The 16,200-nt window shown below is 53.2% G+C and overlaps 1 protein-coding gene and 1 long non-coding RNA gene across 2 annotated transcripts in view; one reads left to right on the forward strand and one right to left on the reverse strand.

The window, feature by feature from the left end:
- LOC119937689 overlaps nt 1-8,500 on the forward strand; it is a 31,311-nt gene extending 22,811 nt beyond the window's left edge. Inside the window, exon 3 of the long non-coding RNA XR_005454183.1 lies at nt 8,282-8,500. This is a non-coding gene — a long non-coding RNA (uncharacterized LOC119937689). The remainder of the gene's footprint in view (nt 1-8,281) is intronic.
- Nucleotides 2,890-15,780, reverse strand: TRIM16 (tripartite motif containing 16). The gene is made up of 6 exons (XM_038757267.1): nt 15,206-15,780; nt 9,103-9,198; nt 8,141-8,374; nt 6,926-7,094; nt 5,780-5,875; nt 2,890-3,532 (listed from the first exon to the last, which is right to left on the reverse strand). Exons 1-6 carry the CDS (start codon nt 15,674-15,676, stop codon nt 2,946-2,948), a joined length of 1,653 nt encoding a protein of 550 aa, XP_038613195.1. The 5' UTR covers nt 15,677-15,780; the 3' UTR covers nt 2,890-2,945.
- Nucleotides 15,781-16,200: the final 420 nt, after the last annotated feature.

The following is a 16,200-nucleotide window of genomic DNA, read 5'->3' on the forward strand; positions in this document are numbered from 1 at the left end:
GGCACCGGCTATAGAATCCTCTTTATTGTTCTGAGTTCCTAGGAGACCCGAGCCTACGGTAAAACTCTTAGAACCTACCTGCTGGTGTCTGCTGAATAGCTCGGTGTATCCGCGCAGAAGGTCTGGCCAACCAGGGTTCAAATCCCAACTCTGGCGAGGCCCTACCGCCTGACCTTGGGCAAGCCACTTAACTCCTGTGCCTCGCTTTCCTCGTCTGTAAAATGGGGATCCGATGCTCAGCCCCCATGCCCCCAACTTAGATTGCAAACCCTGGGTGGGACGGTCCTTTATCACTTCACCACGATCGCATCTACCAACTCCGTTATACAGTCCCTCCCAAGCGTTTCGTGCAGCGCTCTGCACACGGTAAGTGCTCAATAAGTACCTTTGATTGACTGATTGATGTAGATCTGATGATCTATAGGTCTGTGCTGTTTCCTTTTCTAATTTGAAATCAACCTTGGTCCTGTAGGTGCATTTACTGTCTTGACGCTAATAAATACCATTGATTGATAGATTGGTTGGCCCATCACCAAGGCCAGATTGATGACGGGCGGGCCTAATCTGGGTGGCCTACCTCTCTCCCATTCAACTGTAAGCCCCATAAGGGCAGGAACTCTGTCTTTTCCTTCTGCTGAGGTTTTTGACCACTTAGAGCAATAGTCTCACTGCTACAACAAGCAGCATGGCTTAGTGGAAAGAGCCTGGGCTTGGGAGTCAGAGGTCATGGATTCGAATCCTGGCTCCACCACATGTCAGCTGTGTGACTTTGGGCAACTCACTTCACTTCCCTCAGTGACCTCATCTGTAAAATGGGGATTAAGACTGTGAGCCCCACGTGGGACAACCTGATCACCTTGTTTCCTCCCCGGCGCTTAGAACGGTGCTTGACATATAGTAAACACTTAACAAGTGCCATCATTATTATTATTATTATTAGTCTGCATGTGGGAGGAGCTCAGTAAATACCCCTGCGCGGGACAAAATTTACATTTTCATTCATTCATTTAATGGTATTTATTGAGCGCTTACTGTTTTCTTCTTCCCCCCTTACACGTACCTGCACACACACACACTCTTTTCTCTCTCTTTCTCTCTCTCTCCTTCTCTCTCTTTCTCTCTCTCCTTCTCTCTCTTCCTCTCCAGGGCCATAACTCCGGTTGGCCCCCCTGGAACCCGAAGAGACTTCCCCGTCCTTCTCAACTGCTCCTTCTCCTCCCCCAACCGTTTCCCAGTTTCACTTCTCCGTCTTCCATCTTCCGCCTTTCATCCCTTCCTGGAGCAGTGGTGGATCAGCAGACATCTCAGATCTGGTCCTTCGGTTCTTCCAAGTGCCCTTGCCCTGCCTCAGACCACCATCTCAATCAAACCCACCCATTGTGGCCACTCCCCCAGCGTGGTCACGGTCAGAAAACGAGGCATTATGAGACGGAGAGATGGCAGATGGGCCGCTCATCTGAGCGTGCTTCTCTGTGGTCGGGCCTGAGAGCCAGGGGCCACCCCAGACACACGGCTCTTGACTGGGTGAGCAGAAATGTAGGAGAGAGGATGGCACGGAACCCATGACTCCCAAAACCGCCCCCACAAACCACACTGGAGGCCCAGCAGAGAACAATAACGATTTATTGCCACTTCAATTCAATAATTATTGATAATGATAACAATTACAGTAATTGTTAAACACTTACTATGTGCCAAGCACTGGATTAAGCCCTGGGTTAGATCAGTCCCTATCCCACACAGGGCTCGAAGCCAAAGAGGGAGGGACGGAGGGTGTCGAATGCCCATTTTAAAGACGAGGAAACTGAAGCACAGAGAAGTTAAGTGACTCGCCCGAGGTCACACAGCCGGGCAAATGGCAGAGCCGGGATTAGAACTGCTCTGATCCTTCAAGCCCCCGAGGTCCCCAAAGGGCATTTTGAATCTTAGTAATCAGCAGATCCTGAAGAGGTAGATGAGGAGAGGGGATGTAGTTGGCCCCAGAGACTCGTGAGTGACTAACAGGACAGCGGTGGGAAGGAGATGTAAGCTTGGTCACCCATCCTGCCTCTCCCCGAGGTAAGCGGAGATTTAGAGCAATGAAACCCGAAGATCATTTTGCTGAGGCTGTATGCCCAGCCCCAAAGCAATTTCACGATCTTACAAACCACCCGTGACCTAAAATAGTAACTGCCTTTGTTAAGCACTCACTACGTGCCAAACACTGGGAAAGAAACAAGATAGATCAGATGCAGCTCCTATCCCACGTGGGACTCCCAGCCTAAGAGGGCGGGAGTACAGGTATTTTGTCCCCATTTTACAGCTGAGGAAAGTGAGGCCCAGAGAAGTAAAGTGACTTCCCCAAGGCCAACCAGCAAGTCAGCGGCAGAGTCAGAATTAGAACCCAGGTCCTCTGATTACCAGGCCTGTGTATTTGCCACTAGACCGCACTGTTTCCCTTCCCTGTTGCCTTCCTTCCCTAAAGTCTGATAGAAGGTCTCTCTCTCACACACACACACACACACACACACACACACACACACACACACACACACACTCTTCCAAACCCCTAGGGCACCCCCAAAAGATCTGCGCAAGGTTTGTCCCCGGCTCCCCTGACTAGCCCAAGGGCAGGAGTTGGACTGCGGACCATTGTGTGTGTGTGTGTGTGTGTGTTTGTGTGTGTGGTATTTGTTAAGTGCTTGCTATGTATCAAGCCTGTTCTAAGCACTGGGGTAGATACAGATAATCAGGTCCGACGCAGCCCCTGTCCCATAGAGGACTCACAGTCTAAGAAGGAGGGAGGAGGATTCGATTCCCATTTTACAGATGAGGTAACTGAGGCCCAGGGAAGTGAAATGACTCGCCCACGGTCCCATGGCAGGCAAATGGTGGACCCAAGATGGGAACTCCGATCCTCCGACTCCCAGGCCCCAAACCCTTCCCACTAGGCCACACGGCTTCCCTTAGCCGAGCTGATCCGGCGGGGCGGAGGCCACGCTGTCCTGCCCGTCTCCGGTCAGCTCCACGATCCTGACGGAGTTGTCTTTCTTGGACAGCCAGAAGGCGGGGAAGACGGGCTCGGCGAACTTGCAGGCGAACCTGTGGAGGAGCGTCATGGCATCGGCCGAGACGCCGTAGAAGGAGAGGGTCTCCCCGGGGTAGTTGAGGTAGACACCGAGCCTGGGGAAGGGGCCGGCCTGCAAGGGCAGCTCCGCGTCGCTGTGCCAGGCGGAGAACTCTCGGCCGCCCCAGTGGAGGCTCCAGGAGAAGTTATTCCCGGAGATGCAGCCGTTGCTCTCCGTCCCCTTCCGGTCGATGCTGCGATAGGTCACCCCCACGTAGGTGCCGGCCCCGGAAACTTCCACCTCGAAATAGTAGCGGTGCAGGTAGAGGCTCTGCTTGGCCAGCACCTGACGCCAGTGTTCGAACCGGTCCGGGTGGTCGGGGTAAGCGTGCTCCCAGGGGGTGGTGTTGGTCACCCTGCGGTTCTCCTCCAGCAGCCGCAGGTACCGGTGGGCCGTGTCGGGGTCCAACGAGATCGAGTGGGCGTCTGGGGAGAGAGCGGGGGCGGGCGGAGATGGAGAGAGGGAGGGTGGCTCGGGGCCCCGGCCCTGGTGGACGGGAGGAGGGACGGTGCGGGTGGTGGGGTGCCCCGCTGGCCGAATGGAAGGCCTCCCGCTTCCCGCGCCAGCTCAGCTCACACTGGGCGGGCCTCAGTTCCCTGCTCTGGGCTCTGTTTCCTCCGGGCTTCCTTCCTCTTTGCTTTCTTCCCGCCAGCCTTCCTGTCCTCAGGCTTCCTTCCCTCAGGCTTCCTTCTCCCCAGGCCTCCTTTCCCTGGCTTCCTTACCCCTGGGCTTCCTTCCTCCTGAGCTTTCTTCCCCCTGAGCTTCCTTCTCCCGGGCTTCCGTCCCCCAGGTTTCCTTCTCCCAGGATTCCCCAGCTTCCATTCCATGGGGCTTCCTTCCCCCTGGGCTTTCTTCCTCTGGGCTTCTTTTTCACTGGGTTTCCTTTCCCCTGGGGCTTCCGTCCCCCAGCTTCCTTCTCACTAGGCTTCCTTCCCCCACCCCCACCTCGGGGTTCCTTCCTCCTGGGCTTTCTTCCTCTTGGGTTTCCTTCCTCCAGTCTTCCTTCCCCTCAAGCTTCCTTATCCCCCCCAGACTTCCTTTCCCTGGACTTCCATATTGTCATCATATTCGTTAACCACTTACTATGTGTTAAACACTGTTCTAAGCCCAAAGAAGTGAAGTGCCTTGCCCAAAGTTTGCCCAACAGGGAAACAGCGGAGTTAGGAATAGAACCCAGGTCCTCTGATTCCCAGGTGCGTGCTCTATCCACCAGCTCCTTCTCCTACCCCTGAGCTCCCTTTCCCTTCAGGCTTGGGACAGAGGCCTGACACAGCCTGACGAATACCCAAAGGACCAGAACTGGGAAAAGTAACCTTTTACAAGACTTTTCCCACCCACTACCGTGGCCCTCTCAGGACTTGGGGAGTTGACAGGGAACAGAGGTGCTGTTTCTGGAGTTGCAGGCCTCTCTGACCCTCCGCCTTTCCGTCCCTCGATCCCTCCGTCGCCAGGATCACGTAGGATAATAATAATAAACAAGGTATTTGTTAAGCGCTTATTGTGTACCAGGCACTGTACTAAGCGCTGGGGTGGATCCAAGCAGATCAGATTGGATTGGGCACAGTCCCTTGTCCCACGTGGGACTCACATTCTCCATCCCCATTTTACAGATGAGGTACCTGAGGCCCAGAGAAGTGAAGCGACTTGCCCAAAGTCCCACAGCGGACAAGCGGGAGAGCTGGGATTTGAACCCATGACCTTCTGATTCCCAGGTACATGCTGTATCCAGTACATCATGCTGCTTCTCTAGATCAGAAAAACAGCCAGACCGAAGTCTTCCCAGGCTGGAATTTCCTCAGTGTTTGTATATAGTAAGTCAAGATTAAGAAATGCAGTGACAATATGGAAGTCCAGGGAAAGGAAGTCCGGGGGTAAGGCAGCTTGAGGGGAAGGTTCCTCACGCCCTTCATGCCGCGGTTAAGCAGAGCGAGGCTGCAGCCGGAGCCCAGAGCGGGTCAGGAGGGGAGGCACTTGGGAGCAGAGCTCTGCCCGCCATAGAGGGAACGTGGTTTGGAGGGGGGCGGTCAGTGGGTGGGCCCTGATCTGCTTAGTAGAGAAGCAGCGTAGCTTGGTGGAAAGAACTCAGACTTGGGAGTCAGAGGTCATGGATTCGCACTCCGGCTCCGCCACTTAGCTGTGTGACTTTGGAAAAGTCACTTCACTTCTCGGTACCTCAGATAACCACATCCGTAAAGTGGGGATTGAGACTGTGAACACCACGTAGGACAACCTGATAACCCTGTATCTCCCCCAGTGCTTAGAACAGTGCTCGGCACAAAGTAAGTGCTTAACAAATACCAACATTATTATTATTGTGATTATTACCCCCTCCCCCTCCCCACAGCACTTGTGTATATTTGTACATACTTGTTACTCTATTTTGTTAATGATAAAATATATATATATATGCATATATATCTTTTGATTGTACTGACGCCTGTCTACTTGTTTTGTTGTCTGTCTCCCCCTTCTAGATTGTGCGCCCGTCGTTGGGTAGGGATTGTCTCTATCTGTTGCCAAATTGTACTTTCCAAGCGCTTACTACAGTGCTGTGCACACAGCAAGTGCTCAGTAAATACGATTGAATGAATGAATGCATGAATGAATGATCTCGCTCCGGAAGAGCCGACCCGGCCGGGGAGTGAGGGGTGGGTAGCCCAGCTTTTACTTACACTTGAGAAACTCCTGCCGACTGACAGGCTCCGGGTAGGAGACCCAGTATTTGCGGGGGACGTAGGCCGACACCTGGGTAGAGATCTCGTACTCCTCTGGGGAAACAAAGGCAGAGACACAGGGGTCGGAGGACGGAGGCGGGTCTGACCCCTTCCCTTCAGGGCCCTCTCCCTGGGCTGCCGCTTCTCCTACTCCAACCCACCCCGTGTGCTTCGTTCCTCTAATGCCAGCCTTCTCACTGTGCCTCAAACTCAACTATCTCGCTGCCAATCTCTCACCCGTGTCCCGCCTCTGGCCTGGAAAACCCTCCCTCTTCATATCCAACGGACGATCACTCTCACCCCATTCAAAGCCTCAATGAAGGCACATTTCCTCCAAAAAGGTCTTCCCTGACTAAGCCCTCTTTTCCACTTTCTCCACTCCCTTCTGCACTGCTCCCTTAATTCACGCCCCCTCCCAGCCCCGCAGCATTTACGTACATAACTGAAATTCATTTATTTATATTAATGTCTGCCCATTCTGGGCAGGGAATGTGTCTGTTAGATTGTTATATTGTACTCTCCCAAGCACTTAGTGATAATGATGGCATTTATTAAGCGTTTACTATGTGCAAAGCACTGTTCTAAGCACTGGTAGTACAGTGCTCTGCACACAATAAGTGCTCAATAAATTCAATCGTATTTATTAAGCACTTACTATGTGCAGAGCACTGTACTAAGCACTTAAATACAATTGATTGATTAATAAGTACTGTGGGGCTAGGGTGAATATCAAAGTTCTGAAGGGGTGCATAGTACAGTGCCTAGACACAACGGCGAGGGTGGATAAGAAAATATAGAGCATAGTCTGGGAAGGCCTCTTAGAGGAGATGGACGTTTAGGAGGGCTTAGAAGGTGGGGAGAGTGCTGGACTGTCAGATATGAAGGAGGAGGGGGTTCTGGGCCTGAGGGAGAACCGTCAGCAGTGGGATGGACCAAACCCCAATTTCCAGGGTCCCCGCCTCCGCCCCAACTCGCCCGCAACGATCCATTATCGGAACCTTAATCCCAAGAGGGAACATGCAACTACCTGTACAACCCCTTCCAAACATATGTGCCCCAAAACATACACACACATATCCACAGTGGGACAACCGAGCCACTCACCCTCCTTTGCAAACTCCTGGAGTTTCCCCTTGTAGTCCTGCAGCTGCTGGACGAGCAGAGCGGTGGAGTCGGTGATGACCGTCCGGATGCCGGAAAGCTTATCCTTCAAGCCAATGTAAACGCTTGGAACCGGGCTGTCTTCCACGCTCTTCTTGAACTTGCAGTATTCCTGCAGGAGGGAAACAGCAAAAGGAAACATCTGTTTCAGTGCTTAGAACAGCGCTTGGCACATAGTAAGCACTTAACAAAAGCCATCATTATTATTATTTACCACCCTCCCACCCAATTCCCTCTCTCCAGGCCTCCTGGACTCTCCTCACCCACCCCCCACCCCCCGCCCCCGCCACGGTTTAATGCTTCCAAACTCTTCATTGGTCATTATTATTATTATTTTTAATAGTATTTATTGAGCATTTAGGCACTAAGGAAGATACAAGATAATCAGGTCAGACTCAGTTCCTGTCCCACAATCAAAGTAGGAGGGAGAACAGGTATAGAATCCCCATTTTCCAGGTGAGGTAAATGAGACGTAGAAAAGTTAAGAAAAGTCGTAGAGCAGGCAGAATGGAGATTAGCACTCAAGTCCCCTGACTCAGTCAATCAATCAGTAAGCCTTGTTGAAGTCACATGTCCTCCAAGCAGGGAAGAGACGGAGCCCGGAAAGAGACAGACGTCAAAAATAGGAGAGAAGTTCAGCATCAAGAAGAAATGGAAAAGAGAAGAGAATCAGACTCGGGTTGCTGCCGTCCCTAAAGTGGATGGAAAGATTAAGCAGGCTGGAGGGTGATTGAGTAAAGACTCCTTAGAGTTTAAAATCAACTGAGAGGCCTGCGGTCAGATAAAAATAGGCAAAGAATAGGATAGCGGTCCAGGGAAAAAGAAAAATGCTTCCAGGAGTTTGCCTGATCACTCCTTCCCTTTACCACATCACCCTAAGCACTTGGAGGCTTTCCAGAGGGACTCAGAGATGCAGAGAGAGAGAGAACACACACAGATTCCTGAGGCACTAGATGACATGCAACCGCCTCCGGAAAACCGCTTTCCAAAGCCCCGCAGCTTTAAAAAGCGGCCCAGAATGTAAATGCCAGCCTAGAATCTGCAAATGCTGATAGATGGACCTGTTTTCTTCTGCCACTCTCTGCCTATCTGAGAGGAAGTCAGAACCGAATGGCCCCAGGGGCCTGATGCCCCCCTCTTCCCGCCCGTCTCCCCTACCTCCAGGAAGAGGACGGGATTGGTGAGTCCGGCTAGCCCTTCCAGCTGCCGTTGGCTCTGCCCCATCTGGGCACACTGGTTCTCCAGGTGAGTCCTGATGCCGTTGGCGTGGCTCACGGCGGCCCGCTCTTTCCCCTCCAGGAACTCCAGGACCTCGGACTGGGCCTTCCGGACCGCCCCCATCAGCTCTCCAAACTGCTCTTCCGCCGCCGCCTTCACTTCGGAGACGGAGTTCTGGGAGGGGGAGGTCAGAACCAACTGCTGCTCAGTCTGAGATGACCAGCCCCCATGCCCCCCCCCTTTTCCCTCCCCCCACCCTGTGACCTTACCCCCTTTAGACCCCACCCCTGACCCTCCGAAGGTGACCCAGAATTCTGGCTGCATTAAAGTTTGCAGATGGGAAAACTGAGTCGCAGAGAGCTCCTTCCCCTGTACCACTGAGATTCAGATTAGAACAGACTGAAGAGCAAGCAAGAGCCTGCCTCCTGAACCTGAGAAGCCCCCACCGCCCACCCTCCATGTCCCGTGAACCCCCAGGGGAATGACCATTTCCTTCAGCGACAACCCCAATCAGGACCAGCAGACCCTGTGGCCTGCCCTTTAGGCACACACCCATTCACATATATTTCTATGCAATTAGTATACGCCCATATTTACACACACCTACTCACACACAAATACACATATATTGTGATATGAAGACCCAGCGTACTCCTTTTCAGGGTGAAGTTCAAGGAAAGGGCCCGGAGCACGTGTCAATCGGCTCAGCTTTCCGGGACTAACAGTAATCTAGCCGATCCATCAACTCCTGGGGGAAGGGCTCAGGAGTGAGGTGCCAATGGGACTTAGGGTCATAGGTCATTGGAGGAGGGGTCACATGGATGTTGAGAGGGCTCCAGGAGTCTCAAGGCAGAGGACTTGGGGACCAGGGAAACCGAGCGGGAGCTACCCATCACTCTTACCACGATGGACTTGGTGTTGGCCTGTAGTCTGCCGATAGCATTCTCGGCTGTCGAGATCCTTCGATCAAAATCCAGTTGGGTGCGGCGGAGTTCATCCTTCAGGCAGATAAAAGAAGCCAGGTGGAGGGTGAGAGGGGAAACGGAGTCTTGCTCATTTTACAGTTCAGCTGATCCAGTAAAGCGCTAATCAGATCCAAAGTCGGAGCCGGATGTCTTCCGTCCTACCTGGGCCCTGGTCTGGGGCTTTACCCTGGGTACTGTGGCAAGCAGGGGGTAGCTCCTGAGGCTGCTGGGCATTAGAGTCTCCCTGCCTCTCTTGTACCTCAGGGAAGAAGACATGTTTGGCCCCTGCTCACAGCTGGCTGGGCTGGCCTAAGGCCCTGGGGTGTTGAAACCTGGCTCAACCCAGTCATATTCAAATTGATGCCCCCCTGGCTTATCCCCCTTATACCGAGTTCTTAACTCCAAGCCTCTTGAGTTCCTTTTCCGACAGACAATTCCTCTCCCCCACTTCAAAGGCTTATTGCAGGCGTATCTTCTCCGAGAGGCCTTCCCTGACTAAGCCTTACTTTCCTCTTCTTCCCACTCCCTTCTGCGTCACCCTGACTCTCTCCCTTTATTCGTGCCCCCTCCCAGCCCCACAGCACTTACGTACTTGTCTGTAATTTATTTATTCTATTAATGTCTATCTCCCCCTCTAGACCGTAAGCTCGTTGCGGGTAGGGACTGTGTCTGTTTATTGTTATATTGTCCGTGTCCAAGTGCTCTGCACCCATTAAGCGCTCAGTAAATACAGTTAACTGACTGACTTTCCCATCTTCCCTTGGGACAGGGAGGTGAGCCCATTCCACCACATGTTCCTGTTGGCAAAGAGCCCAGATAGCTCCCGGGATTCAAGGAGCCATCCTGTCCCCTCGCCCCCTTCCCTCCCAAGGCTGGCCCAAGAGGGCTGGGACCCAACTGCCCAACTCCGGCTTTGCTAACTGGAGAACTCCCCTCCTTGACCTCCGCCTCTTCCCGGCCTTCTGTTTCTGACTCACAGCTGCGTGGAGAAAGAGTGGAGCTGAGCCGATGAGAGCAGCTGGGAGCGGGAAAGGAAGAGCCCTGACTTTTCGGTCCCGTCAGCTCAGTGCGCAGGATACTTCCTGAGGAAGGGAGGGTCTCCGGAGCAAAACAACAGAGACATTTAGGAGCCAGTGTTTGCTATGGGAGCCGGGTGTCCCCTTTTCTCTGATGAACCTCCCCTTTGACTAACATCCCTCCCCGACCCTGGGGAAATAACCATCTGGGCGAAACCCTCCGGTACCTACAGTGTGCCCCAGAATTTCAGGGGTCGGGGAAGGGAGAAGGAGAGGAAGACCATGACGCAGTGTCCTAGCAACAACCTTGCCCCCCTCACCACACTGCAGGCTCTCAATCCAGCACAAACAGGGAGCTCAATCACTCTCTCCCCGACTGTCTCCACCCCAAACCTGACCAAACCGGTTGGGACCTACTGGTGCCAACCTACAGGGAAGGGCCATGAACACAGGGGAGGAATTCCATTGCGGGGAGAGGGCTGTGAAGGGGAAAAGAAGGAGGGGGAAACAAAGGGAAGGAAAAGCAAAGAATAATAATAATAATGGCATTTATTAAGCACTTACTATGAGCAAAGCACTGTTCTAAGTGCTGGGGGGATACAAGGTAATCAAGCTGTCCCACATGGGGCTCACAGTCTTAATCCCCATTTTACAGATGAGGGAACTGAGGCACAGAGAAGTGAAGTGGCTTGCCCAAAGTCACACAGCTGACAAGTGGCGGAGGCGGGATTTGAACCCATGACCTCTGGCTCCAAAGCCCAGGCTCTTTTCACTGAGCTACTCTGCTTCCCACCTACCCCGGGATGTTTCTGCTCCTGCCTCTTGGTGCTAATTAGCATCCCTCTGGAGTCATCAGGGAGGTGGCCTAGTGCCTTGTTCCCCTCCTCACCCAGAGCAATGCTGGTCTCGCAGCAGGCAGGGAAAAGAGGAGGGCACTCTAATTTGCCTCTTCTATGACGTCTCTGGCCCCCTATTCCTGCCAGGACAGGATTCCCTGGATTGTTACCCCATAGCCAGGAACACCCTTTTCCTTCTCTCTGTCCATCCAGGGCTCTGGTTCCAGCCTTCCTGCCTGGTTCGGATCCGTCCCAACCTCCAGCGTGGCTTAGTGGATATAGCCCGGGCCTGGGTTCTAATCCCGGGTGTGTGACCTTGGGCAAATCACTTCAATTTTCTGGGCCTCAGGTCCTTCATCTGTAAAATCGGGATTAAGACTGTGAGCCCCACGTGGGACAGAGACTGTGTCCAACCCGATTACTTTATTTCTACCCCAGTGCTTAGAATAGCGCTTGGCACATGGTAAGCATTTAACAAGTACCATTACGACGTTCTGCAGAGGGAGCTCAGGGAAGAAGAGGGGAGGAGCCAGCTCAGGTCTGGGGCTGCCGGGGACTCCTGCCGGGTCTTCCCAGGGGGATGGGTCACATTCCCGTCCACCTTAAGGTACTCTGGACCAAGCTGGCCTCTCCTCAGAGACGCCTCGAGATGGCCCAACTCCTAAGCAAGCAATCATGTTTCGGCAGGAGCCGGATGAGTCCAAGGCTGCTCAGATCAGATCAGATCAGATCAGATCAGCTGCTCCCAGCTCCAGCCTCTATTATCAGAGCAAGAAAAGGGTTGTTTATTCCCCCCGAGTGGGTAATTAACCCTGAGAGCCAAAACTAGAATCCAGGTGTCCTGACTCCCATTCCAGCTTCTTTTGGGAATGGTAGGGGGAAAAAAGAGGTTAGTCAGGGCAGATCCCTTCCCATATGGCCAATCCTCTCTGTTACTTTCTTCTTCATCAAGGTACCCTTTTAACAATAATAATAATAATAATAATGGTATTTGTTAAGCATTTACTATGTGCCAAGCACTGTTCTAACCTCTGGGGGAGATACAGTGTAATCAGTTGTCCCACATGAGGCTCACAGTCTTAATCCCCATTTTACAGTTGAAGGAACTGAGGCACAAGGAAGTTAAGTGGTGGAGTCGGGATTGGAACCTACAGCCGCAGACTTCCAAGCCTGTGATCTTTTAAGGGAGACTCTTGTAGCTGCTGCTTTGTATTCTAAACTCTCACCCATAACTCCGCTTCCCTCCTCCTCACGAAATCTGGTCCTTCCCTCCCCTACCTCCAGTCCAGCAGTCCCACGGCGAGCCTATCCTGCTTCCGTTCCAGGAAACCCCCGGAGTTTCGCCTTTTGGATCTCCTTTCAGAGTGGTTTCACCTGGTTCAAGGACAGGCCTGGCCTTGCCTGCCCCAGGGGAGAGTTGGAAGCCTCTGACAGGCTAAGGCAGCGAGGGTTAGCAACGCCGTGGTACACCGTGACTCATCAGTTGAAAGACTAACTAGAAACCTAAGCTTCCCAGGCCAGCTCCCGACATTACGGACCACAGGACGGGGCCTGGGATCCAGGTGGGGAGGATGACCTGGGCCATACGGACAGAGGGAGGCTTCCTGCTTCCCCTCTCCCCACACTGACCGGCACCAGCCAAGACCGACTGACCAGAGCTGAGAGGATTCAAGTGAAGGCCCGACCTGGGCAGGGTTGGCCAACGGGCCTTCGGTTCTTTCCTTTCATAGGAAAATGTGGTGAGGCAAGTCACTTTAGTGGTCAACCACCGGACCATTCCTTTCCTGGCTCCAGGCTCTTCTCCAATCCCCCGGAAGAGTGTTATATCCATGACCCTAAGCTACAGAGGAGAGAGGTAGTGAACCAAACAGGCCTGAAACATCTCTTGAAAGTAGGACAAAGCACCATTTCAGCCTTCTGGCATGCCTAGCCAGTATCAGCTGGCTGAGGATTCCGGATCCGATTACTCTAACTGGAATTAAAGTCACTGAACCTTCCTCCTAGATAAGCCCCTCCTTACATTCTTTCTAAGACCGTATCTGGCTTCCTCATCTCTCTCATGACACTGGCTGTGAGCAGGGAAGATGTTTACCAACTCCATTGTAGTGTACTCTCCTGAGCACTTAGTACAGTGCTCTGCACATGATTAGCGCTCACTATTTATCACTGATTGATTTAAGACAGGAAGATTTCAAACCAGGGAGACCAGAGGGGCTTGAGAATATTTCCTCTGATTTCCTGGGCAAAGTCGGAGCGGGAGAGGGTGCTGTCCCGTGGCAGATGGAACCCAAACTAGATTTTTATCTTTAAAAAGGCTGCAGACGTGGAGATGTGGACAAGATTCAGTGTTTCAGTGCTTAGTACAGTGCCTGGCACTGAGTAAGCGCTTAACAAATACCATCATCATCATTATTATTATGGGGTAACCTGATGATGCCCCTATCTGGGTTTAATAATTATAGTTGTGGCATTTGTTAAGCACTTACCATGTGCTAAACTCTGGGGTGGATACAAGATAATCAGGTCAGACACTGACCCCGATCCCCTCCGATCATTCAGTCAATCAGTGATATTCATTGAGCACTACCTGTGTGCAGAGCAATGTACCAACACCTTGAGAAAGTACAATATAATTGAGATGGTAGACATCCCCTGCCCACAGGGAATTTACAGTCTAGAGAGGGGCAACCAACATTAATCCAAATAAATAAATAACAGATATGGACATAAGGGCTGTGGACTTGAGGGTGGGGACTGTACACCCGGCGTGGGCAGGGATTGTCTCTCTTTATTGCTAAAGTGTACTTTCCAAGCACTTAGTACAATGCGCTTCACACAGTAAGCGCTCAATAAATGTGCTTGAATGAATGAAGGGTGCAAACCCAAGTGCAAGGGCAGTGCAGAAGGGAGTAAAGCTCACAGTCTTAAGTAGGAGAAAGGATAGGTGCGGAACCCCCATTTTTCAGATGAGAAATCTGTGGCATAGAGAGGTTGAGGTCATGTAACGGGCAGGGAAGAGAGCCGGGATCAGAACCCAGATCCTCTCGATCCCACGCCCGGGGCTCTTTCCATTAGGCCACACTGCTTCTCTGATTCACTGCCTCCTACGGCCCTTCGGGGTAAAGATCTCATCGTAGCCATACAAGGACAAGGTCTTAGCCCTGACTTAACCCAGCGACACCCACAGAGCTGATTGGAGAGATTTAGGATTGGGGAGAGAAGCCACCCAAAACAGGCAAATATAACTCCTCAGGTAGGTCTGGAGAACAGGCTGGGGAAGCTGAGGGCCACCTCAAAGAAAATTGGGAAACGGGGTGGCCTAGTGGAAAGAGCAAGGGGAGACCTGGGTCCCAATTCCCGCTCCATACTTGTCCACTGGGTGAGCTTGGGCAAATCACTTAACTTCTCTGTGCCTCAGTTACCTCCTCTGTAAAATGGGGACGTTCTTCCTTCTCCTTAGGCAGTGAGCCCCACGGGAGGCGGGGACTGTATTCAACCTGATTAAATTGTACCTACTTCAGTGCTTAGCAGTGTGACCTAGTGGACAGAGCATGATCCTGGGAGTCCGAAAGACCTGGATTCTAATACCGGCTCTGCCATTTACCTGCTGGGTGACCTTGAGGAAGTCACTAAACTTCTCCGAGCCTCAGTTACCTCATCTGTAAAATGGGGATGAAGACTGTGGGGCAGGGGCTGTGCTCTGCCTGATGTGCTTGTAGCCACCCCAGCCTGGCACAGAGTAAGGGCTAAACAAATGTCACAGTTATTAGTAGTAATAGTACAGTGCTAGGCACATAGGCAGCCCTGAAAAAAATACCACGATTATCATTATAAATCTAATTATTATTAATAATAACAATAATGATAATGACGATAATAATAATCTAGAGACACCCCCCACCCCCTCCCCGCATAGAGCTTCTGCACTCAAGAAGGACCCATATTGGAATCTCAATTTTCTGGAGAACTGAACTGGAGAGGCCTGAAGCCAAGCAGGGTCAGTGAGTGGACGGAGCCAGGATGAGTTGACGATGGAATTCCCTTTCCCAGGAAGCTAAGTGTGGGTTCCAACCTGGAGAGGTCCTGAGCCCTCCCCCTCCGCCATCACCCCCCATGACCGCCGCCCACTCTCTCCCCACCCAGGGCCCCGGCTGATCCTGGCTGGAGCCCCCAGATGGGAAGGCTCACCTCCTTTTCCTTCCTCGCCCTCTCCAGGGGGTCGGCCGGGTGGCCGAGGTGGTCTTCCCTGCGGCACTCCTCGCAGATGCACTGCTGGTCCAGGCGGCAGAAGTGGGTCAGCTGGGCGTGGTGGGTGGCACAGGCCCGCACGGCCCTGTCCTTGGTGGGCTCTGCCAGGGCGTGGTCATGCAGCTTGCTGTTCAGCTGGTGGGGCCGCAGATGCTCCTGGCAGTAGTTCACCATGCAGACCAGGCAGGACTTGACGGCCTTCACCCTGTCCTCCAGGCAGAAGTCACACAGGACCTCCCCCTCGTCCCCGAGAGCCCCCACTTCCTCTTCTGCCCCCTGAGGCCCTGCCTCGACCTCCCCTCGGCTGGCCGGGGGGCCGGGGCCCTCTCTCTGGGCCGGACCGTCCAGGCCTGGCGGGATCGGGGCCTGCGGGCCCGGCCCGACCCAGAGGTCTGTGGCGACGTCGGCCATCTCGGGAGGGACACGGGTCGGGGATTGTCTGCCCGGGGAGGCCGAGAGGCGTCTGTCTGCCGGGAAACCCACGGCTCTGTGGGCTCAGAGCGGAGTGAGGAGTGAGCCAGTGAGGAGGGAACCACGCCTTGGCTCGCCTCCACTGCCGCAGCTGCCTCAGGACTTTAACCGTTTCCTCGCTCTGCGTCCCCCGCGTGACTCACCAGGCTGCTCCCATGCCAAGGGCAGCCAGGGGCAGCTGTGGCTGGGCCCTTGAAGGCCAGAGTGGCCGGCTCTTTCCGGCCCGTCCTTTTCCCTCTGCCTCCTCAGGTACGGCTGCCCTGGGGCTCTGGTTCCCCTGCTTCCTTCATCTCCATCATCTCCATCATCTCTAATCCCGGCTCCCCCTCATCTGCTGTGTGACCTTGGACAAGTCACTTAACTTCTCTGAGCCTCAGTTACCTCATCTGTAAAATGGGGATTAAGACTGTGAACCCCATGTGGGACAACGTGGGATCAACTTGTAGCCTTCCCAGTGCTTAGAA

The sequence above is a fragment of the Tachyglossus aculeatus genome, chromosome 15 (genome assembly GCF_015852505.1).
Source record: "Tachyglossus aculeatus isolate mTacAcu1 chromosome 15, mTacAcu1.pri, whole genome shotgun sequence".
NCBI classification, from domain to species: domain Eukaryota; kingdom Metazoa; phylum Chordata; class Mammalia; order Monotremata; family Tachyglossidae; genus Tachyglossus; species Tachyglossus aculeatus.